The 22,918-nt window shown below is 46.7% G+C and overlaps 3 protein-coding genes across 9 annotated transcripts in view; 2 read left to right on the forward strand and 1 right to left on the reverse strand.

Moving 5' to 3' along the window:
- The window catches only part of slc35e3 (solute carrier family 35 member E3), a 6,265-nt gene extending 5,836 nt beyond the window's left edge, over positions 1 to 429 (forward strand). For 2 of the 3 annotated variants that reach the window (XM_058078244.1, XM_058078243.1), the window contains exon 7: positions 1 to 429. This exon is cut by the window's left edge and continues 124 nt beyond it. Coding sequence is in view for 1 of the 3 variants with exons in the window: in XM_058078245.1 (XP_057934228.1) it covers positions 52 to 93 (42 nt within the window). In the remaining 2 variants the exon portion in view is untranslated. The other variant, XM_058078245.1, reaches the window with a different exon arrangement.
- A 748-nt stretch (positions 430 to 1,177) lies between these two features.
- Positions 1,178 to 12,243, forward strand: upf2 (UPF2 regulator of nonsense mediated mRNA decay). Of its 2 annotated transcripts, none has more exons than XM_058078150.1 (21): positions 1,178 to 1,337; positions 2,321 to 2,686; positions 2,819 to 3,598; positions 3,668 to 3,828; positions 3,902 to 4,093; positions 4,163 to 4,312; positions 5,943 to 6,046; positions 6,106 to 6,191; positions 6,693 to 6,801; positions 6,890 to 7,003; positions 7,527 to 7,643; positions 7,855 to 8,244; positions 8,320 to 8,595; positions 8,675 to 8,858; positions 10,231 to 10,385; positions 10,459 to 10,563; positions 10,631 to 10,729; positions 10,806 to 10,979; positions 11,316 to 11,457; positions 11,523 to 11,643; positions 11,742 to 12,243. In XM_058078150.1, the coding sequence occupies exons 1-21, from the start codon at positions 1,213 to 1,215 to the stop codon at positions 11,749 to 11,751; spliced, it is 3,960 nt and encodes a 1,319-aa protein (XP_057934133.1). In that variant the 5' UTR covers positions 1,178 to 1,212; the 3' UTR covers positions 11,752 to 12,243. The 2 variants fall into 2 exon arrangements, with proteins under 2 accessions (XP_057934133.1, XP_057934135.1); XM_058078152.1 differs by having other exon boundaries at positions 10,809 to 10,979.
- Positions 12,244 to 15,406: 3,163 nt separating this feature from the next.
- Positions 15,407 to 22,724, reverse strand: LOC131132497 (proline and serine-rich protein 2). 4 transcript variants are annotated; one of them, XM_058078209.1, is made up of 4 exons: positions 21,290 to 22,724; positions 20,519 to 20,695; positions 19,931 to 20,243; positions 15,407 to 18,219 (listed from the first exon to the last, which is right to left on the reverse strand). In XM_058078209.1, exons 2-4 carry the CDS (start codon positions 20,618 to 20,620, stop codon positions 16,850 to 16,852), a joined length of 1,785 nt encoding a protein of 594 aa, XP_057934192.1. In that variant the 5' UTR covers positions 20,621 to 20,695; positions 21,290 to 22,724; the 3' UTR covers positions 15,407 to 16,849. The 4 variants fall into 4 exon arrangements, with proteins under 4 accessions (XP_057934192.1, XP_057934189.1, XP_057934191.1 ...); XM_058078206.1 differs by having other exon boundaries at positions 20,510 to 20,695; XM_058078208.1 differs by having other exon boundaries at positions 20,510 to 21,055; positions 21,129 to 22,724.
- Positions 22,725 to 22,918: the final 194 nt, after the last annotated feature.

The following is a 22,918-nucleotide window of genomic DNA, read 5'->3' on the forward strand; positions in this document are numbered from 1 at the left end:
TGGATTTCAATGGGAGACTTTTGATGAGTCTTTTTTTTTTTTAAATACAAGGACATGGATGCTGACCCATGGTGCTTTGCTCCAGAAGACTGAAATCAGGACGCCCTCAGAAGGTCTCCATGTTCTGAAAACACACCGTTAATAGCGCAAGCAGGTGCAACAAAAGTTTGGATGACTGAGGGTAGAACACTTTGTCACATTTGTCTTCCCTGTTTTCATGTAATAATTGCAATAAATGTATGAAATATCAGCGCCTGTAGGCTTTGTTCAAAATCTTGTGAGTCCGAGACTGGAATATTGGAATTGTCACACACTGAAGGTACGTTTAACACGTTGATTGACCAAGTGGACATGTGGAACCGGGAACTGATTACGGGATGCACTCAATTGTAATCTGATGCATGTTCAAATGAAATTAAACCATTTCAACACCAGCATTTATTTCGCTCATCTTCATATTTTGATTTCACTTCATTTTTCCTTTAAAAACACATCATTTTGATTGATAAGTTTGCGCCTTTAAAACACATGGACTTCAAAACTTGCAACAGCAGCATTCATTTCATTTTTTTTTCTTCAAATGTATATATTTATAGCATGGAGATAACTTCAAACAAACAGTAGTCAATCTACAAGCGCCTACCTCCGTACTTTATGTCCGATGGTTGTTGGATTTAATCAGCTTCCTCTTTTTGTTCCTCTTCATCCTTTGATCCGTTGTGCTGTCCTGGTTTTTATGCCTTTTTTGTTGACAAAAATGTAGCGACTTCATGCAAAAGAGTCGCCGAGAGGCTTTGTCTGAAACATCTCTGAGATACGAAAAATAAGTTGAACCTTTTATTCAAGAAAAATAATGATCAACTTATGAGACCGTGCACAAACTCATAATCAAAGTAATCACATAGATTTAAAAAAAATTAGCGGTCAACGAAAAAATACGGCAACTCTACTCACCCTCTCGCTTTGTCTCTCTGGCCACACAGGTGAACAGGTGCTTATATTAACTAACCATCACCGCCCATATCCATTTGACCTACTTCCGTCATCCACGTGATCACAACAAACCTAAATAACATCATAAACAATTTTTAGTTCGCTGTGGCGCCCGTGAAGCGAAAAGTCGAAAGAGAAAGAAGAATAAGATTAATTTTAGAAAATGTAAATATTTCGGAGATACACACGCTTTTCACCAAATTCCAAAACTAAACCTGAATGAATAATAAACCGAAACAAATCTTTTTAGTCAGGCATCGTTTTGTACAGCCACGAAGGGGTCTTTCACGTTCACGCGGAAGTCAAACGTCGATGGCCGATGTTTGTTTTGGTATCAATAGCAGGTAAACCGACGCATTTTACTACATTCAGTACTCACATTTGAGCCACGTAATTCATGGGAATATAGTAAATAATATTTAAGAATCCAGTACGTGCAAATATTAACCAAGGAGAAATGTAACGATGACAAAGCGTTTGTTTACATCTGGAGGACGGCGGTTCTCGTGGCCTTGCTAAGCGTGTTAGCAATTGCATGTATCGGCGGTACGTCGCTCTTTAGACGATACGGGTGATGTAAATTTGCTTTATTTTACCTATTTTAGTATTGATACAGTAGAACGGACATTTGTTAGCCACGGTGTAAAAGCAGACGCGATCGTGTAGCTAAGCTAAGCTCGGTCGCTAGCAAACGATGCACGGTAGCCGATTCCAAGTTATTCAACAAACCTGCAAATATAGCAGTCCGACATTTATAATTATAAGTGCAGTTAATATAGATGACATTTTATTATTATTATTAAGGTAAGTCTTATTATATTTGACTTCGTCCCAAACGCAAACAACAGCCACTGAAAATATGGATGGGGAAATGTGTAAAATGCTGGATGAAAAATGCATTATTGACTGTATATTGGGCTCCATTGTGCATGTCGTCTTCTGTATTTAACTACGGAGTATACCTTGGGTTGGTTTAAATTTGTTTCATGAACACAAATGTCAAAAATAACAAATTGGTGACACATTTTTCCGGATGCGGCCATTGATGGGAAAAGTCTGGACACCCCTTGTGTAGGCTATGGAGCCGAATTGTGTGTGTGTGTGTTTATTTATCGAAATGTTGTTGGGTACACCATTTATTGACGTATATTTTAATGTATGTTACATTTTTTTTATTGCTATATGCCAATTTGCGTTGTAATTGTTGTAGCATTTTTGATTCCTATCTTCCATTTCTGACTAAATAATGTCATATTAGCTTGGGCGTACGTTTTGTGTGACTACAGATGAAGGATTTGATCAAACAGCTCTTGTCTGCTTCTCCCAGTATGCCTGCTGAAGGCCAGCGCTCGGTAAACATGGACGAGAAAGACGTTGGCTCCTTCGGCACCAAGGACAAAGAGAAGGACAGAGAGGAGAAGAAGGCCGCACCCCAGCGAGACAAAGCAAAAGACGAGGCCAAGCTGAGTGGCAAAAAAGACAGCAGCAAAGAGGAGAAGAGGAAGCGTCTGGAGGAGGAAAAGAAGAAGAAAGAGGAGAAGGAGCGGAGGAAGAAAGAGGAGGAGAAACAGAAAGCAGAGGAAGAGCAGAAGCAGAAAGAAGAGGAGCTGAAGAGGCAGAAGGAGGAGCTAGAGAAGAAGCTTCAAGAGGACGAGGCCAAGAGGCAACGGGAAGAGGAAGCGGCTCTCCTAAAGTACGTGACTTTGAATGTGTCATCGTATGTTCTTCTAATAACACCAATAACTTTATTAGTCATTGAATAAGCGTTTTATTAGCCAAGATCATACGACGATGAGATGAAATGAATGTCACCCGATTGTTGTAGGGAACAGGAGGAGGGGCACCAGCTGCACCAGGAGGCCTGGGAGCGTCACCATTGCAGGAAGGAACAGCGCAGCAGGAACCAGAACGCCCACGAGGCCCGGCCCGAAGAGGCCTTCTTCAGCCGACTGGACTCCAGCCTCAAGAAGAACACGGCCTTCGTCAAGAAGCTCCGCACGCTCACCGAGCAGCAGCGCGACTCGCTCTCCAACGATTTTGCCTCCCTGAACCTGAGCAAGTACATCGGCGAGGCGGTGAGCTCCGTCGTGGAGGCCAAGCTGAAGATTTCGGATGTGGGCTGCGCCGTCCACCTGTGCTCGCTCTTCCATCAGAGGTATGCCGAGTTCGCTCCTCTGCTCCTGCAAGCCTGGAAGAGGCACTTTGAGGCCAGGAAGGAAGACAAAGCGCCCAATGTGAGCAAGCTGCGCACGGACCTGCGCTTCCTGGCCGAGCTCACGATCGTGGGATTCTTCACCGACAAAGAGGGTCTGTCTCTCATATACGAGCAGCTGAAGAACATCATCGGCACGGACCGTGAGACGCACACTCACGTGTCGGTGGTGATCAGCTTCTGTAAGCACTGTGGGGACGACATCGCCGGCCTGGTACCTCGCAAGGTGAAGCTGGCTGCTGAGAAGTACAAGCTCACCTTTCCGCCCAGTGAGATCATCAGCACGGAGAAACAGCAGCCCTTCCAGAACCTTCTGCGGGAGTACTTCACATCCCTCACCAAGCACCTGAAGAAGGACCACAGGGAGCTGCAGAACATCGAAAGGCAGAACAGGTGAGATTTCTTCTGTCCCTTTGAGAAGTTAAGTTCCTCAAGGCTAACGGAACTTCTTGTGGTCTTCAGGCGTATCCTACATTCCAAAGGGGAGCTGAGCGAGGACCGCCACAAACAGTACGAGGAGTTTGCCACCTCCTACCAGAAGCTGCTGGCCAACACTCAGTCGCTGGCTGATCTTTTGGATGAAAACATGCCAGAGTTGCCTCAGGACAAGACCGTGCAGGAAGGTGCGTCTGCTTTTTTTTTTTAAATCTCCTAATCGTGCTCATCATCTAATCTCGCCGCCATGTTTCACTTCAGAGCACGGCCCCGGCATTGACATTTTCACGCCCGGTAAGCCTGGAGAGTACGACCTGGAAGGCGGGATCTGGGAAGACGAAGACGCTCGGAATTTCTACGAGAACCTGGTGGACCTGAAGGCCTTTGTCCCCGCCATCCTCTTCAAGGACAACGAGAAGGCCGGCCAGGCCAAAGACAAAGACGACGCCAAAGGTGTGTTTGATGTAGGCTCTGTGGATTAAAGAATATCCACTCAACTCATCTTGATGCCGTCTTTGTCAGACGGCAGAGAGGGGAAGGAGGCCGCCAGCACCACGGAGGAGCTGGAGCTGGAACTGGAGGCTCTGGACATCGCAGATGAGCCTCTGGAACTCGAGGGAGCCGATGACGTGGAGAGTGAAGAACTGGCCAAGAAGCTGATGGATGAGCAGGGTGAATGCACTTGGACCCACAAATTACACTATTTAACCACTAAAATAGTCCAATATGGACCAGGGTTCAATTCCACCCTCGGCCATATCTGTGTGGAGTTTGCATGTTCTCCGGTTTCCTCCCACATTCCAAAAACATGCTAGGTTAATTAGCCACTCCAAATTGTCCATAAGGTATGAATGTGAGTGTGAATGGTTGTTTGTCTATATGTGCCCTGTGATTGGCTGGCGACCAGTCCAGGGTGGACCCCGCCTCTTGCACAAAGACAGCTGGGATAGGCTCCAGCATCCCCGCGACCCTCGTGAGGAAAAAGCGGTTAGAAAATGAACGAATAGTCCAATATGAGGAGTTGACATCATACAAATTAATCCCACAAACAATTAAACAAACGTGCTGTGTGTTACTGGGCTTAAGCTTGAGGAAATCAAGCGCTCCTTTTCTGTGACGTCCCCCTGATATGACCTCTAAACACCCCTATTTGACCTCGTCAGCCACCAGAAACGCCAGCATTGCTACAATGCTGTTTTGAAAGCCTGCTGCCACGCTTCTAAAGAGGCGTCCGCAAAGCTAGCCACACCGGACATCCTTCAAGATGGCGGCTGCACCTCGTTAGAGACACAGCCGTAACATAGTCTAACGTAGGACATCACTGACCACGCTGCCGCTAGCTTGCTAGGTCCCACGGCGCAGTGTCTGGATAAGGGCCTGGCTTTTGTTGTTACTTAGCCATGTTAACAATTTCAGATCAACATTAGCAATACAAATGTTGTAGCAGTGCCACTCCCCACGCGGCTTGAGTTGCTTTAGACCAGGGGTGCTCACACTTTTTCAGCATGCGAGCTACTTTTAAAATGACCGAGTCAAAATGATCTACCCACTACAAAAATGCAAAACATCTATTTATTTTCAAATGTATTGAGGATTATTTGTACGTACAATGTATGTTGATGTACCTTACATAACCAAATGAGCCAATATTGCAAAACACACATAATTAACTATTAACATTTTTTGTAATTACCTGAGTTTACTTTGATGACTTGCACTGAATTGAACCAGCCAGGGATGCATAGTCCGGACAGTAGCTGCTGATAGCCAGCCTCAAGCACACTTCCAAATGTTTATCAGTCATGGATAATATCCGTATCATAATATCCGTATAATATTCCATATCCGTATGGAAGTGATATGTTTTTTGCCTTTTTACTTGGTCCAGCTCCTTCACTCATTTTAGTGACCATAAACTTTAGCGAGGGCTTAAAATCTCGCAATTCGCCGACTAGCTTAGCACTTTGCATCGTTGTTTACGCATGAGCGGTGACCTAAAGGTCAAAATTCAGTTGTCATCTGACTGGTTGTCCTGTATGTCAATCAAGTGACGGCATTGATGCTGGGATGATATTTTTGTAATGTCACGCCGCGATCGACCAGCGATCGACCAGTACCACCTCCGCGATCGACCGGTAGCTCGCGATCGACTTAATGAGCACCCCTGCTTTAGAAGCTAAGAAAGGAAACGGTGTACCAGCATCATGGGTTCTCATGGCGCCGACTCACCTGGAGGAGGATGACGGACAAACGAAGCGAAGACGCTTCATCGCTGACAAACGTTTGTCTTTCTGTGTTTCAGAGCAAGAGGATGAGGAGGCCAACACCGGATCCCACCTGAAGCTGATTGTGGACGCCTTCATCCAGCAGCTCCCCAACTGCGTGAACCGCGACCTCATCGACAAGGTGAGCCGAAACACTCGACACCGCGTCCGGCTTCTTGAGTGCTACGTTGACTCCTGCAGGCCGCCATGGACTTCTGCATGAACATGAACACCAAGTCCAACCGGAGGAAGCTGGTGCGAGCGCTCTTCACCGTGCCCAGGCAGAGGTAATCTGCTCCTTATTGACGAAGGGTCTTCCAGTAGATATGTGGGGAGGGGGTCCAATGATTGTAGTTGGAGTTTGAGACAGCTACTTCCCCCTGGCCATCAGACTGCTCAATGCCAAATAAGCCCCTCTATCTTACTTACATTATTATTATTTATTTTAATTATTTAAATTATTTGGGCAATTTACTGTTCACGCTGCACTTTACATTATGTTGTTCATATTTGGCGTCTATTTATTCTCCACATTATTATTATTGTTATTATTTATTATTACTTATCTTCTTTTGTGTCTGTTATATGGGAGCCAGGCAACGACATTTCGTTGGCAATTTCACTACTGTGTTTTTGTGCAATGACAATAAAGGAAGTCTATCTAGTCTATCTATCTAGGCAATAGTCTAGTTTTAGTAACAGCGCCCCCACCTGGCAGTAAAGGAAAAGATGGCATCATTCGTGGCGCAGATCACATTCCAGTCATTGTTCCGTGATGATTCTGCCAGGTTGGATCTTCTGCCTTTCTACTCCCGCCTGGTGGCCACTCTTCATCCCTGCATGTCGGACGTGGCCGAGGACCTGTGCTCCATGCTCAAGGGAGACTTCCGCTTTCATGTACGTCCAAGCACCTCACCCTCACGAGCTTCACCCTCAGCGAGCCGGCGCTAATGGCTAACTTTAACTTTTTGTGTTTCTGCCGTAGATTCGCAAAAAGGACCAGATCAACATTGAGACCAAAAATAAAACGGTCCGGTTCATCGGGGAGCTGGCCAAGTTCAAGATGTTTTCAAAGACCGACACACTTCATTGTCTCAAGGTGTGTCTTTCATGTTGGCTCCTAGTCGGATGATCAAAGCGTGACAAGATGTCTCCTAAAGAAAGAACAGAATATATCAATGAAGATGTCCATGGAATTGGAACCGAAGCTGGCTGCACGGTGGACGAGCGGTTAGCGCGCAAGCCACACAGCCAAAAACAAGCTAGCTTCATTGGCCACTCTAAATTGTCCATAGGTATGAATGTGGCCTGGGATTGGCTGGCCACCTCTCACCCAAGACAGCTGGGATATGGGCATGCCCACGACCCTTGTATAACGGATAAGGATAAGGGGTACAGGAAGCTGACTATTTTCCATGTAGAGTCCCCACAGGAACTAAAGCACAGGACTGTTTCATTCTGACGATGTAATGACACGTTTACACCAGAGGAGGGCGTCTTTGGCCCCCAAACCAGCAGGAAGAGCGCTCACTCTGTGCATTCTTCAGTTATTTTCTGGGAGAAATCCAAAGTTTCTTCATTTTTTTTTTCTCATTGGTAAAGTTGCGTCCCTGTCCCAACAGATGCTGCTGTCTGATTTCACACATCACCACGTGGAGATGGCGTGCACCCTACTGGAGACCTGCGGCCGCTTCCTGTTCCGATCCCCTGACTCTCACCTACGCACCAGCGTCCTCCTGGTCAGAGCTGTTGTGTTTATCGCCGCCATTTGTCTGTTTACGTTGACAATGTTGAGTTGCTCCCGGGGAACCAAACTTCTAACAGGTCCTCCAAAAAAAATGTAGGATGGTTATTTTGCTGTCAATCACAGCATGGGGGCAACTATGAAGCAGTTCTTCTCTAGTCTATGAAGCAATGTATCTTCTTCTCAAAAGGGTATGTGTGTTTCAGGAGCAAATGATGCGCAAAAAGCAGGCGCAGCATCTGGACGCCCGCTACGTGACCATGGTGGAGAACGCTTACTACTACTGCAACCCCCCGCCCATTGAGAAGACGGTGAAGAAGAGAAGGCCGCCGCTGCAGGAGTACATCCGCAAGCTGCTCTACAAGGACCTGTCCAAGGTCACCACGGAGAAGGTGCTGAGGCAGATGCGTAAACTTTCCTGGCAGGACCCGGAGGTCAAGAGCTACCTGATCTGCTGCATGGTCAACATCTGGAACGTCAAGTACAACAGTATCCACTGCGTGGCCAACCTGCTGGCCGGCCTGGTAGCCTACCAGGAGGACGTGGGCATCCACGTGGTGGACGGCGTGCTGGAGGACATCCGCTTGGGCATGGAGGTGCAGTATGGAGACGTGCGTGACTATGAAAGGGACACACAAAGATGTTTGAACGTCATGATGTTTGAATCCCAGGTCAACCAGCCCAAGTTCAACCAGCGCCGCATCAGCAGCGCCAAGTTCCTGGGCGAGCTCTACAACTACCGTATGGTGGAGTCGGCCGTCATCTTCCGCACCCTCTTCTCCTTCATCTCGTTCGGCGTCAATCAGGACGGCACCCCGAGTACGCTGGACCCCCCCGAGCACCTCTTCCGCATCCGGCTGGTGTGCACGCTGCTGGACACCTGCGGACAGTACTTTGACCGCGGTTCCAGCAAGCGGAAGCTGGACTGTTTCCTCATCTACTTCCAGGCGAGTCCTCACGAAGCCCCGAAGAGACGACAACGACGGACAACAACAACAACGGCGTGTGATCTTTGTGTGTCTGCAGCGCTACATCTGGTGGAAGAAGAGCGTGGACACTTGGACCAAAGACCACCCCTTCCCCATCGACATCGACTACATGATCACCGACACGCTGGAGCTGCTGCGCCCCAAAATGAGACCGAGTTGCTCGCTGGATGAGGCCAGCAGGCAGGTGGCCGACTTGGAGAGGGAGGTGCTGGTCAAGCTGGGTAAGATGTTGGGAATCCATCGGGAACATTTCTTCCTGAAACATCATTGACACGTTGGAAAAGTGGGAGAGTAGTCATTGTCACGGCAGCGAAGAACGCTTCGTCACGCACGTGGAGCCTCGCCGCGTTCTAACCGATGTGGGCCCCCGAACGTGGGCGTACAAAGTACAGTGCGGTGTGTACAAAGTACACACATCAAGCAGTATTCTTCTCTTTTGGAGTAGTACTGCTTGATCAACCGAATGTCGTCTGAGCGGCCGAGCAACATTCCCCAGATGCGGGATGAAAGGGGCGTGGCTCGTCACAATGTGAGCTGTCAATCATGTAGCCGTGTGGCACATGGATGCATTCCAGAAACGGGTTTCCTTTTGTGTGGACGGACGGAGACCCGGAAGTCCCCGGAGTGCTCGGTACTCGGCTTCCCGTGTCTTTCACGTACGTGCATGGGCAAAGACGTGCACACTCATGATTGGGAGGACCTTCTCAACGCAACGATAGCCCCCTAGCAGAGCAGCGGAGCTATTGTACGAGCAGGTCCACGACTTCCTCGGTTCCCAAGTCACATGACACCTGACGTACAGACCCTAATCCCCCGTTTATGCCGCCAATATTCATAAGATTCTGATTCAGTTATGGCATAGAAGTTATGGCACCCCTTTAGAATCTTCTAATGATGCTTTTTAACATTATTAGAGGCGGCACGGTGGTCTAGGGGTTAGCGCGCAGACCTCACAGCTAGGAGACCAGGGTTCAATTCCACCCTCGGGCATCTCTGTGTGGAGTTTGCATGTTCTCCCCGTGCATGCGTGGGTTTTCTCCGGGTACTCCGGTTTCCTCCCACATTCCAAAAACATGCTAGGTTAATTGGCGACTCCAAATTGTCCATAGGTATGAATGTGAGTGTGAATGGTTGTTTGTCTATATGTGCCCTGTGATTGGCTGGCGACCAGTCTAGGGTGTACCCCGCCTTACGCCCGAAGACAGCTGGGATAGGCTCCAGCACCCTCCCGCGACCCTCGTGAGGAAAAGCGGTAGAAAATGAATGAATTAGAGCCCTCTCGACACATTGTAACACCCCTATATCTTCACTTTTCCATTTGTATCAGAAATAACGGGAGAAAATAAGCCAAAAGAGTAGAGCCAATAAACCCGAGTCAGGAGTAGTGCTGAACAGCGCCTCCCAGTGGCCAATGTCAACTCTACACGCACAATTGCAGTGTTTCTTCTGCCTTAGGTGGATCATTTAAGGATCTCTAAATGATCTAATGATTCTAAACGATCCCGTGCAACGTCGCAATACTCACCACGAGAAACGAGAGCGTTTCTTATGCAAGCCGCCACCCCCGTCTTCATCCCTCCTCATCCTCCACAGGGCTGGCCATGGAGAGGGACGGCCGCTCCAGCGCCATGAGCGAAGGGGAGGGCCTGGACGAGGAGGACGATGACGGCGATGAAGACGAGGAGGGCGGCGCCGAGACGGAGGAGCAGTCGGGGAACGAGAGCGAAATGAACGAAGCGGACGATGACGTGAGTCCATCCTTCGACTTGACACACACACACACACACACGAGGCTCATCGGGATCCTCTCCCCCCCGTAAGGAGGCATCTGAGAACGAAGAAGAGGAGAGAGACGAGGATGAGGAGGAGAACACCGACTACCTCACCGACTCCAACAAAGAGAACGAGACGGACGAGGACAACAACGTGAGTCGGTACCTTCATGCGTGAGGATTCGTGGTGCGCTCATACGGGACGGCGTGCGTGCGTGCAGGAGGTGACCATCCGCGGCGGAGGCCTGAAGCACGTCGCCTGCGCCGAGGACGAGGACTTCATCCAAGCGTTGGATAAGATGATGCTGGAGAACCTGCAGGTCCGTCGCCGCCGCCGCCGACACACACACGTCGTCATCCGCTAAACGTGTCTCTCTCGCCCCCCCTCCCCCGCAGCAGCGCAGCGGCGAGACGGTGAAGGTGCATCAGCTGGACGTGGCCATCCCTCTCCAGTTGAAGAGCCAGCTCAGGAAGGGAGGCTCCGGCCAGCCGTGCATCGGCGAGGGAGACGGCGAGCTCTCGGAAACCATGCAGTTCGTCATGCTGACGCGGAAGGGGAACAAGCAGCAGGTGGGGGGGGGGGCGGAGGACCTCCTGGACCCTGTGGGGGCACACACACACACACAGCAATAATATTGACTCTATAGCTGGATGTGTGTTTTGGAAAGCAGCAGCGCGGGGGAAAAGTGGTTTGCAGGGTGTGTCCCTTTTTTTTTTTTTTACGTGCACGTTGCTCCACGGCATTCCTGGAAGGAAAAAAAAAAAAAAAAAAAAGTTGTAGAAGACACACAGCGTCCTTGTGGACACACAGAACATACTTCATGAAGCTGTGGCGCTCCTCTGGGCTGACTAAGGAAGTACCGACAAGCATCAATAAGATACTCACATGTGTGTGTGTGTTCACAGTACAAGATCTTGAACGTGCCGCTGTCCTCCCACCTGGCGGCCAACCACTTCAACCAGCAGCAAGCCGAGCAGGAGGAACGCATGAGGATGAAGAAGCTCACCCTGGACATCAACGAGCGCCAGGAGCAGGAAGACTACCAGGGTATTGTGTATAAAACTCTCTGTCCGGGGTTGCGCCGTGTCCAAGTGTTGACGCTTGCCTTGCAGAGATGTTGCAATCCCTCGCCCAGCGCCCGGCGCAGGCTAACACCAACCGGGAACGCCGGCCTCGCTACCAGCACCCGAAAGGCGCCCCGAATGCCGACCTCATCTTCAAAACCGGAGGAAGGTGAGTAAAGGTTTCGGGACAATTGACGCCACCTCCCACGGGTCCGGCGTCCCCCCCCCCCCCCTCCCAACATGTCTGTCTGTCTGTCTGTCCTCTAGGAGACGCTGATGAGTCCTGAGCTCATGGAGCAACAGAGCGAAGAAGAGCGAGAACATCAGAGGGAAAACACGTCTGGCTGGCTGTGGGGGGGGCTCCTCAAGATGCGGAGTTAAACCCCTGACTCGTACACACCCCGTCACCCTCCTGAGGACAGAGCAAAGTGGCAGCCAGGGTCAGAGGTCAGGGGTCAGAAAGATGGCACTCTTTCTTGTGGTCTGTTGCCCGAGACGACAAAAAAAACAAACTACTAGGACGACTTGACACGTGGCGGCTGAAGGGGGGGCGGGGCGGGACCGGGGGGCGGGGGCGGCGACTGTGGTCACGTCATCACACACACACACACACGACTTGACAAGGATACACTTTCTCTTTAAAGTCAACCTGATGCTTTGACAGCTTCCTTCCTGTTCCACCGTCATGTGACCAACATGCTAGCAAACACTGCTAAACTGTACAAACAGTATGAAAGTTCCATTGCATCAATAAAATAGATATGTGTTATTGATCAATGTGTTATTGATCAGGCCGGCTAGCGAACGTCTAATTCTCTTTTCATACCAAAGCAGACAAAGCCAGCTAGCATTCAGAGTTAGCTTACACTGAAAACATCGAGTAATAGATGTACATCCAGCTAGCATGTTAGCTAGCATTCAATGTTCTACTATCCTGACAGAATTAGCTTACACTCAAAACATCTAGTAATAGATGTACATCCAGCTAGCATGTTAGCTAACATTCAAGGTTCTATCCTGACAGAATTAGCTTAGACTCAAAACATCTAGTAATAGAAGATGTACATCCAGCTAGCATGTTAGCTAACATTCAAGGTTCTATCCTGACAATTAGCTTACACTCAATCCATCCAGCGTGTTAGCTAACATTCAAGGTACTATCCTGACAGAATTAGCTTACATTCAAAACATCTAGTAATAGAAGATGTACATCCAGCTAGCATGTTAGCTAACATTAAAGGTTCTATCCTGACAGAATTAGCTTACACTCAAAACATCTAGTAATAGAAGATGTACATCCAGCTAGCATGTTAGCAAACATTCAAGGTTCTATCCTGACAATTAGCTTACACTCAATCCATCCAGCGTGTTAGCTAACATTCAAGGTTCTATCCTGACAGAATTAGCTTACACTCAAAACATCTAGTAATAGAAGATGTACATCCAGCTAGCATGTTAGCTAACATTCAAGGTTCTACTATCTGACAGAATTAGCTTACACTCAAAACATCTAGTAATATATGTATATCCAGCTAGCATGTTAGCTAACATTAAAGGTTCTACCCTGACAGAATTAGCTTACACTCAAAACATCTAGTAATAGAAGATGTACGTCCAGCTAGCATGTTAGCTAACATTCAAGGTTCTACTATCTGACAGAATTAGCTTACACTCAAAACATCTAGTAATATATGTACATCCAGCTAGCATGTTAGCTAACATGAAAGGTTCTATCCTGACAGAATTAGCTTAGACTCAAAACATCTAGTAATAGAAGATGTACATCCATCTAGCATGTTAGCTAACATTCAAGGTTCGACTATCCTGACAATTAGCTTACACTCAAAACATCTAGTAATATATGTACATCCAGCTAGCATGTTAGCTAACATTCAAGGTTCTATCCTGACAATTAGCTTACACTCAATCCATCCAGCATGTTAGCTAACATTCAAGGTTCTACTATCTGACAGAATTAGCTTAGACTCAAAACATCTAGTAATAGATGTACATCCAGCTAGCATGTTAGCTAACATTCAAAGTTATACTATCCTGACAGAATTAGCTTACACTCAAAACATCTAGTAATATATGTACATCCAGCTAGCATGTTAGCTAACATTCAAGGTTCTATCCTGACAGAATTAGCTTACACTCAAAACATCTAGTAATAGAAGATGTACATCCAGCTAGCATGTTAGCAAACATTCAAGGTTCTATCCTGACAATTAGCTTACACTCAATCCATCCAGCGTGTTAGCTAACATTCAAGGTTCTATCCTGACAGAATTAGCTTACACTCAAAACATCTAGTAATAGAAGATGTACATCCAGCTAGCATGTTAGCTAACATTCAAGGTTCTACTATCTGACAGAATTAGCTTACACTCAAAACATCTAGTAATATATGTATATCCAGCTAGCATGTTAGCTAACATTAAAGGTTCTATCCTGACAGAATTAGCTTACACTCAAAACATCTAGTAATAGAAGATGTACATCCAGCTAGCATGTTAGCTACCATTCAAGGTTCTATCCTGACAGAATTAGCTTACACTCAAAACATCGAGTAATAGAAGATGTATATCCAGCTAGCATGTTAGCTAACATTCAATGTTCTACTATCCTGACAGAATTAGCTTAGACTCAAAACATCTAGTAATAGAAGATGTACATCCAGCTAGCATGTTAGCTAACATTCAAGGTTCTATTCTGACAGAATTAGCTTACACTCAAAACATTTAGTAATAGAAGATGTACATCCAGCTAGCATGTTAGCTAACATTCAAGGTTCTATCCTGACAATTAGCTTACACTCAAAACATCTAGTAATAGATGTATATCCAGCTAGCATGTTAGCTAACATTCAAGGTTCTACTATCCTGACAGAATTAGCTTAGACTCAAAACATCTAGTAATAGAAGACGTACATCCAGCTAGCATGTTAGCTAACATTCAAGGTTCTACTATCCTGACAGAATTAGCTTACACTCAAAACATCTCGTAATAGAAGATGTACATCCAGCTAGCATGTTAGCTACCATTCAAGGTTCTATGCTGATAGAATTAGCTTACACTCAATCCATCCAGCATGTTAGCTAACATTCAAGGTTCTATTCTGACAGAATTAGCTTACACTCAAAACATCTAGTAATAGAAGATGTACATCCAGCTAGCATGTTAGCTAACATTCAAGGTTCTACTATCTGACAGAATTAGCTTACACTCAAAACATCTAGTAATATATGTACATCCAGCTAGCATGTTAGCTAACATTAAAGGTTCTATCCTGACAGAATTAGCTTACACTCACAACATCTAGTAATAGAAGATGTACATCCAGCTAGCATGTTAGCTAACATTCAAGGTTCTATCCTGACAGAATTAGCTTACACTCACAACATCTAGTAATAGAAGATGTACATCCAGCTAGCATGTTAGCTAACATTCAAGGTTCTAATATCCTGACAGAATTAGCTTAGCGCTTTGTACGCGTCATATTAAAGCTTCACACTCTCATTTTGTGTGCAAGCAGTCAAGTGCAGGTCTGTCAGTAAGGGAGGGGTGCGCCTAATTACAAGGCAGCTAACACAAACATTTGCTCATTTCCTGCCTGGCGTCTCCCACAAAACGCTGCACGTCCAACAGCATGCTAACATACGATACGCAGCAGACAACGCAACAGTAGAAAAGATCAATCAATACGTGATCATTGACACGCTCAAATTCAAAGTTCAAATCAAACCATCATACGATTCATCATTGAGTCATGTACGATTCATTATCGAATCATCACATGATTCATCATGACTGAGTCGTATGATTCAAGCGAAGCATGAACCACCATTTTTGGCGAAGTAGCGCACACAGCTAGCCAATAATTGAACACGCTTGCTCATTGTTGACATTCCACAGCAACTCTTAAGAAGCAGCAGCCACAGCCAAGTCACATGACTGCCTTTAATGATTGACACATTCAACATGAACATGAACACATCATCGGTATTCGTCAGGAAGGGCATCCGGAATATACTAAAGGCGACTCGGTAATCAGGAAAAAGCCGAAAGAAAACAAAAGATGATTATGTAGACGGCGTCATCGTGATCAACATATTCCACTATTAGCACATCTCGGCTAACTTTTCATTTGTCTTCAGGATTCCGAAGCCCATTCCGAAGCCTCGTTTAGGACAAGACGACATAATACACAACATTGGGTCTACGAGAACAAGACGAGATGTTAACATTACGTTTAAGAAAGGTTCAATAACAAATATGACAATATAATACAATCTAATAAAATCATTTTTTTTAGGTGGCACTCTGTGTGTATGCTAGCGGCCCCGCCTCCCCCCACCCTGACAAGGACTGTCAGTGATTGAAGAATAAACATAATTTCGGTAACCTATTGTCCGATATACAAAAAAAAATAAATCGTACCATTTTGACCGTCCCACGGCCGGCAGAGGATTCTGAATGATGCAACTTCCTGTGGACCATGTGACTTATACAATAGACGCAAATAGTTTTTTTTAGAAAAGCAAGTGGTTTGACCGTCCTTCATTCATTGGTGGTTTGAACGTGCGGTACTCGTACTTCAAAGGAAAAAACTATACTACTACAAATATTGTTTATTGATATATTTTATTCCCGGGTACTGCGATTGGGCGGAACGACCCACGCCCGAAAGTTTTCCTGGTAAAGTACATTAAATGCAATACGCAGGAGAAGATACTTCATAGTAACTGCAGATGAACTACAGAGAACCGGAGTCTGTAAACAACATTCCCAAGACCGAAACCCCGTGACACCAAATCTACTTCAGAAGAGACCGTAGCTGAACTACGGTGGGCGGAGTCTGAAAACGCGACAGAAATATAAGCAAACAGACAATTTGTCGAGCCGAGAGAGTCCTTGTGGTCTGAGGGTTCCACAGTCCAGGAGAAAAGTCCAAAGTCATTCCGGAGTGTGCGGTTACAAGTCGGTAAAAATAACCTCCAGCAGAGCTTCACATCGTACAGAAAAGCTCTTCTCTCCATGGATCTCCACCAGAATATTCATCTCATCTGGAATGGGAACGTCTCGGGATGAATTCTGGAATTGTTTGAGTCTGTGTTGAAGTCCATCTGTAGAAGATAAGCGTTTGAGTTTTTGAATGCTGTCACGTCTTGGAGATGGTTTCGTACTTTTGTTCCCCGATCAGTCCAAACATGGACTTTGGAATTCCGACAAGCCGTTTGTTGTTCTCTCAAACAAAGCAGATATTTGTCATCAAAACAGATCCTTTTGTATCCAGGCAACAAGAACCGGCCCTACAGGTCCGTCTTCTTGTCCAAGTTGGTCTCCCGAGCCGCACCTTGGAAACTGCAAGTCCTTCACAAGTCTTTCAGCAGTCCGAGTTTCTTCAGCGCTTCCTTGCGAGATTCCTCCGTGGCGCCTCGACCGGAGAACTGCACCGTGATGCCTTGAGGGCGAAACGCGGCACCGGATCTTCTCTTGTGATCGGACGGCGACGAGGTTCTGGTTGCGGTTCCTGTGCTGATGTTGCGATAAGAATGAAGAGGGTTCCTCGGGGCCGTGGCTGGAGGGGGGCCTTTGAAGGACCTCGCCGGGCCTCCTGAAGGCTGCTGCTGCTGTAAGCCTGCCGAAGGGTTGATGGTACGACTCTTGCCTCCGTAGCTGTTGAGCTCAGCGGGAAGCGACTCGGACTTGGCGGGCAGGGAGTGATTGACATCAATGTGGGAGCTGAGGATGTCAGGGAGGTCGGTCTTAGTCATGGTTCCGGGATTGGGTTTCATGACTTTGGACTTCCCTCCATAGCTGTTAAACTCGCTGGGGTTGGCCAGTCCAGTGGGCAGGACTTTGGTGTCATGGCTGCCTGGGGGGCTCACGGCTTCGTTCTTTGAGGAAATCGGAGTGACCGTGATGGATTTACCTCCAAAGTTGTTCAGATGCACCTCGGGGGGCGGGGGGCCGGGGGCACACATTTCCAGAGGGGGCGGGCTGAGTGGAGGTTTTCTGTAGTCAAAGGTCCTGGGGGGGTCAATCGGAAGATTCTCTGTTCTTCTGCTGACATAAGTCTGGATCGGTGGGGGTGTGGTCCTCGGCCCTGGAACGGGGGTGTTGCTCTCTGGGGGGAGAACACTGGACTGCATGGGAGTGACGCCGGTACTGGTCTCTGCACTGGCAACAGGACTCTGTGGAGTACTGCTTGGGGAATCAAGCCCTGGAACTCCTGACGTGGTGAGGCCCAGTTTAGACAAAGCTTCCAGCCTGGACTTCTCCGGCGTGGGGTCCCTGAAGGAAATTCTGCGGGTGGGGAAGTTCTGAACCATCTGCTCCACACTGGACTTGGTGTCTCCCTGCTCCGGGGCTCCTGTCAGATTCGCCAACATCTGCGCTCGCCGATCCAGGAGGTTCACGTTGGCCGGGGCCTGATCGTGGAGGTCTTTGCCGAGAATCAGGCTGATGTTAGCAGGGTATTTGCTGGGCTTGGCGGAGGTAGGAGGACCCTGCTTTGCCAGATGGTCTAAGGGTCTTTCACCCTCATGGCTGTGGCGGCGGTGGAGTGAAGATGCGTCTACTGCCTGGTTCTCCGCTATCTTCTTTGCTATGAGTACCGGGGTGGGGACAGAACCCGCTGGCTGGTACGGGGGGCCGTCTGCTGGCTCGGAGTTTCCCATTGGATCACGTCCCGGTTTGTTTTCAAAGTGGCTCTCTGGGTTCACCGCCATTTTCTGGAAATCTGAGGAACAAAATTCAACATGAAGGATGTTGACTTAGACCGTACATAAGCACAGGAACAGCAAGATTGAGCGTACATAAGCGCAGGAACAGCATGTGTGAGCGTACATAAGCGCAGGAACAGCACGTGTGAGCGTACATAAGCGCAGGAACAGCACGTGTGAGCGTACATAAGCGCAGGAACAGCACGTGTGAGCGTACATAAGCGCAGGAACAGCACGTGTGAGCGTACATAAGCGCAGGAACAGCAAGTTTGAGCGTACATAAGCGCAGGAACAGCACGTTTGAGCGTACATAAGCGCAGGAACAGCAGGTTTGAGCGTACATAAGCGCAGGAACAGCATGTTAGAGCGTACATAAGCGCAGGAACAGCATGTGTGAGCGTACATAAGCGCAGGAACAGCACGTTTGAGCGTACATAAGCGCAGGAACAGCACGTTTGAGCGTACATAAGCGCAAGAACAGCAAGTCTGAACGTACATAAGCGCAGGAACAGCATGTGTGAGCGTACATAAGCGCAGGAACAGCATGTTTGAGCGTACATAAGCGCAGGAACAGCAAGTTTGAGCGTACATAAGCGCAGGAACAGCATGTGTGAGCGTACATAAGCGCAGGAACAGCAAGTTTGAGCGTACATAAGCGCAGGAACAGCAGGTCTGAGCGTACATAAGCGCAGGAACAGCAAGTTTGAGCGTACATAAGCGCAGGAACAGCATGTGTGAGCGTACATAAGCGCAGGAACAGCAAGTTTGAGCGTACATAAGCGCAGGAACAGCATGTGTGAGCGTACATAAGCGCAGGAACAGCACGTGTGAGCGTACATAAGCGCAGGAACAGCACGTTTGAACGTACATAAGCGCAGGAACAGCAAGTTTGAACGTACATAAGCACAGGAACAGCAAGTTTGAACGTACATAAGCACAGGAACAGCAGGTTTGAGCGTACATAAGCACAAGAACAGCATGTTAGACTGTACATAAGCACAGGAACAACATGTGTGACCGTACATAAGCGCAGGAACAGCAGGTTTGAGCGTACATAAGCGCAGGAACAGCAAGTTTGAGCGTACATAAGCGCAGGAACAGCAAGTTTGAGCGTACATAAGCGCAGGAACAGCAAGTTTGAGCGTACATAAGCGCAGGAACAGCAGGTTTGAGCGTACATAAGCGCAGGAACAGCAAGTTTGAGCGTACATAAGCGCAGGAACAGCAAGTTTGAGCGTACATAAGCGCAGGAACAGCAGGTTTGAGCGTACGTAAGCACAGGAACAGCATGTTTGAGCGTACATAAGCGCAGGAACAGCATGTGTGAGCGTACATAAGCGCAGGAACAGCATGTTTGAGCGTACATAAGCGCAGGAACAGCAAGTTTGAGCGTACATAAGCGCAGGAACAACATGTGTGACCATACATAAGCGCAGGAACAGCATGTTTGAGCGTACATAAGCACAGGAACAAGTGTGACCGTACATAAGCGCAGGAACAGCAGGTTTGAGCGTACATAAGCGCAGGAACAGCAGGTTTGAGCGTACATAAGCGCAGGAACAGCAAGTCTGAACGTACATAAGCGCAGGAACAGCAGGTTTGAGCGTACATAAGCACAGGAACAGCATGTTAGAGCGTACATAAGCGCAGGAACAGCAGGTTTGAGCGTACATAAGCACAGGAACAGCATGTTAGAGCGTACATATGCGCAGGAACAGCATGTCGTACCTGGACTGGTAGGAACGAAGACCGGGGCTTTGGCGAGCATCAGGTGCGGGTCTGGGCGGACCAGATCTATAATATCCAGGTCCTTTGCACTGAGACGCCGCAGGGTCTGTCGGACGCCCGCGGTGTCGAGGTCCGAGGTTGCGGCCGGTCCGTCCATCACGTCCGCAAGATGGCTTCGGCTTGTTGGCGGTTTAGTCAGTCCCGGTCTCAGCTCTTCCTCCTCCAGACTGTTCTCCAGTGAGTCTATGGTCTGCTCGAAGAACTGGAGGCACTCTTTCTCCTCCGGACTTAAGAAGCGTAGTGCGTCCTCCTCCTGTCCGGGGCAACAAGAAAGAACTTGAGATCCTGTCAGCGAGATGTGTGGTGGAACCGGTTGGGCGGTGTTGCGTGTTGCTAGCGGATGTTCTCCCTGAGGCGTTGCTGGGAGTTTGTGGCGACTAGATGTTTTGTGTAAACATAAACTCCATTTATTGTGCTCGGATGGTCAATAGGAGAAGATCTTGCTGATGGGACTCCATATTGTGTTCATTATCGTGGTCTGCAGCCAGACTAGATGTCCTACTATGGTGTCCAACTCACAATACTCACGCTCGGCCTGGAGAGCTGCTCCAGTGCGCCATTGACCCTGGAGCGGCGCTGAGCGTCCATGATCAGCGCAGACGGGGTCAGCCGGGGTTTGGTCGTCTCCATGGTGGCGCTAGGACGCAAGCCGGCTCATGTCTGCTGTCACTCAGAGAACCGATGCGCTCGTGTCTTCGCCCGAGTCTGCGGATGAGATGATTCAAAAAGGTGACTCCAAGGACGCATGAGATGATTCAAAAAGGTGACTCCAAGGACGCATGAGATGATTCAAAAAGGTGACTCCAAGGATGCATGAGATGATTCAAAAAGGTGACTCCAAGGACGCATGAGATGATTCAAAAGGTGTAAGGGCCGTCAGGACGCTCCTTAGTGATTTACGCAACAAGAACGCAACTCCAGCACCCGGCCGACCAGTTCATCTGGAACGAGGAGAGCTGCAGAACCGGCTGGAGAGCCTGAAACTACAGGACGCATTCCTCTACGGTGCGGCTGAATCCACGACAGGAAAGGCAGCACCGACTTCCTGACTTGTAAACGTCCCCACTGAGGAACGAATAAAGTTATATTTGTCTCATCTAATGACACTAATCAATAGATCATCTGCAGGACGGCTTACATTTACACTTCTCCTTGTGCTGACATCTACTCTGGTGTCCACCAGCTAGTCAAAGTCTCATCTTTGTGGCGGATGTTCACGCTAATACGGTTAGCGAGGTTGACATGACAAACGTTATGTCCGCAAACATCGTAACAAGTATGTGACGGACTTGGACTTACATTTTGGAAGCTCCATCCTCCAAGCAGCATCAGTGGAATCTACATGAAGCTTTTTTTTCCGCCCTCCTCGAGTACACTGGTCTACAGACTCCACCTTGCTTCCTGACGTCAACGAGCCCCGCCCACTAACCGCCATGAAGGGCAGACTTGAGGTTTTGGGAGGCGTCCAGGAAGTGTTCCTTGTTTCTCACAACACACACACACACACACACACACACACACAGTGTACAACACTTCCTTCTCTGGGGTCCAAAGGACACAAAGTGTCAATTCACATAGACAACAAAGTTTGGCCTCTGGCGCCACCGTGTGGATGAAATATATATTCCATAGCATAGTTTTAAACTTACATTTAGGATAATTACGTTTTAAACTTAGGAGAATAAAGTTATACATTTAGGAGAATAAAGTTTTAAACTTAGGAGAATAAAGTTATACATTTAGGAGAATAAAGTTTTAAACTTAGGAGAATAAAGTAATACAGTGAAAAATGATATTTAGTAAAGCAACACATGCTAAGAAGTTATATATACAGTTTAAGTATACTCAATTGTTTCTCTTAATTTTTCCAAATATTTTAACATTTTTTCTTTTTTTTGTTGTAAAATTATGATTTTATTTCCAGAATATTTTGACTTTATTCCCATTTATTAACTTTTCCAACAACCTAATTTTCCAAAAACTACAACTTGTGTATTGTTTCTCATAATATTCGGACTGAAAAATGTCTTTTTTCTTTAAGATCACTACTGACTATTTTCCCCTCATATAGCAAGTTTATTCATATAATATTGCAACTTTTTTCGCTAGACTTTTTTTCTCTTTAATATTTAAACTTTTATTCTGGTAAAAGCTGTTTGTCCTCGTTTTTATAACAATTTTGACATTTTTCTTGTAATATTATGAGATTATTCCCATAATATTTTGACTTTTCTTATAACATTAATCACTTTTTCATTATTTCATATATGACTTGAAAAATCTTTTTTTTATATTTCAACTTGATATAATTACTTTACTTTTCGTCACAATATTATGACTTTTTCCTCATTAGATTATATATTTTTTTCTGTTAATATTTAGTTTTTTTATTGTAAAATTATGCAGATTTTCCCATTTTTTGTGTGTGTTTTTTAAAATTTATTTTCTTGTTAAATTCTCTTTTAAGACTGCGCCACAGGCCAAAGAAAGAGAAAAATTGTGCTTAAATTTGACAAAAATCGCACGACGCTCATGGTGCCAACGTGAAATTTTTCCAAAATTACAATTTTTATGTTTTGAGCATTTTTTCTTGAACATTTCAACATTATGTTCCTAAAATTATGCTACTTTTCCTCATGATATGGCATTATTTTCGTTAAAAAATACTCAAATATTTTGACATTAGTTGTGAAAAATGACTGCTGATTTTGTTGTATTTTTTTTTTTCTATTTTTCATTTTTATAGAATGTGTCACGGGCCGCAAATGGCCCCGGAGCTGCTCTCTCGACACCCTTGATTTAGCCGTTTTTTTGTATTAAAAACTAAAATATGCCAAGGAAACAGCATGATTTATACAAATATTTGCGGACAAACATATTGTTAACAAATATATTGTTAAAGCGATGTAAGGACAGTGGACCAACATG

Source organism: Doryrhamphus excisus, chromosome 7 (assembly GCF_030265055.1).
Source record: "Doryrhamphus excisus isolate RoL2022-K1 chromosome 7, RoL_Dexc_1.0, whole genome shotgun sequence".
NCBI lineage: Eukaryota > Metazoa > Chordata > Actinopteri > Syngnathiformes > Syngnathidae > Doryrhamphus > Doryrhamphus excisus.

Excerpts from the sequence above, each read along its gene's own strand:
- LOC131132497 (XM_058078206.1), bottom strand. The coding sequence starts at position 20,620 with ATGGAGACGACCAAACCCCGGCTGACCCCGTCTGCGCTGATCATGGAC. Across the intron at positions 20,244-20,509 it reads CCAGGCCGAGCGTGAGTATT|GAGGAGGACGCACTACGCTT; the intron begins GTGAGTTGGACA and ends TGCCCCGGACAG. Across the intron at positions 18,220-19,930 it reads CTTCGTTCCTACCAGTCCAG|ATTTCCAGAAAATGGCGGTG; the intron begins GTACGACATGCT and ends TTTGTTCCTCAG.
- upf2 (XM_058078150.1), top strand. The coding sequence starts at position 1,213 with ATGAATAATAAACCGAAACAAATCTTTTTAGTCAGGCATCGTTTTGTA. Across the intron at positions 8,245-8,319 it reads ACATCCGCTTGGGCATGGAG|GTCAACCAGCCCAAGTTCAA; the intron begins GTGCAGTATGGA and ends TTTGAATCCCAG. Across the intron at positions 10,730-10,805 it reads TGATGCTGGAGAACCTGCAG|CAGCGCAGCGGCGAGACGGT; the intron begins GTCCGTCGCCGC and ends CCTCCCCCGCAG.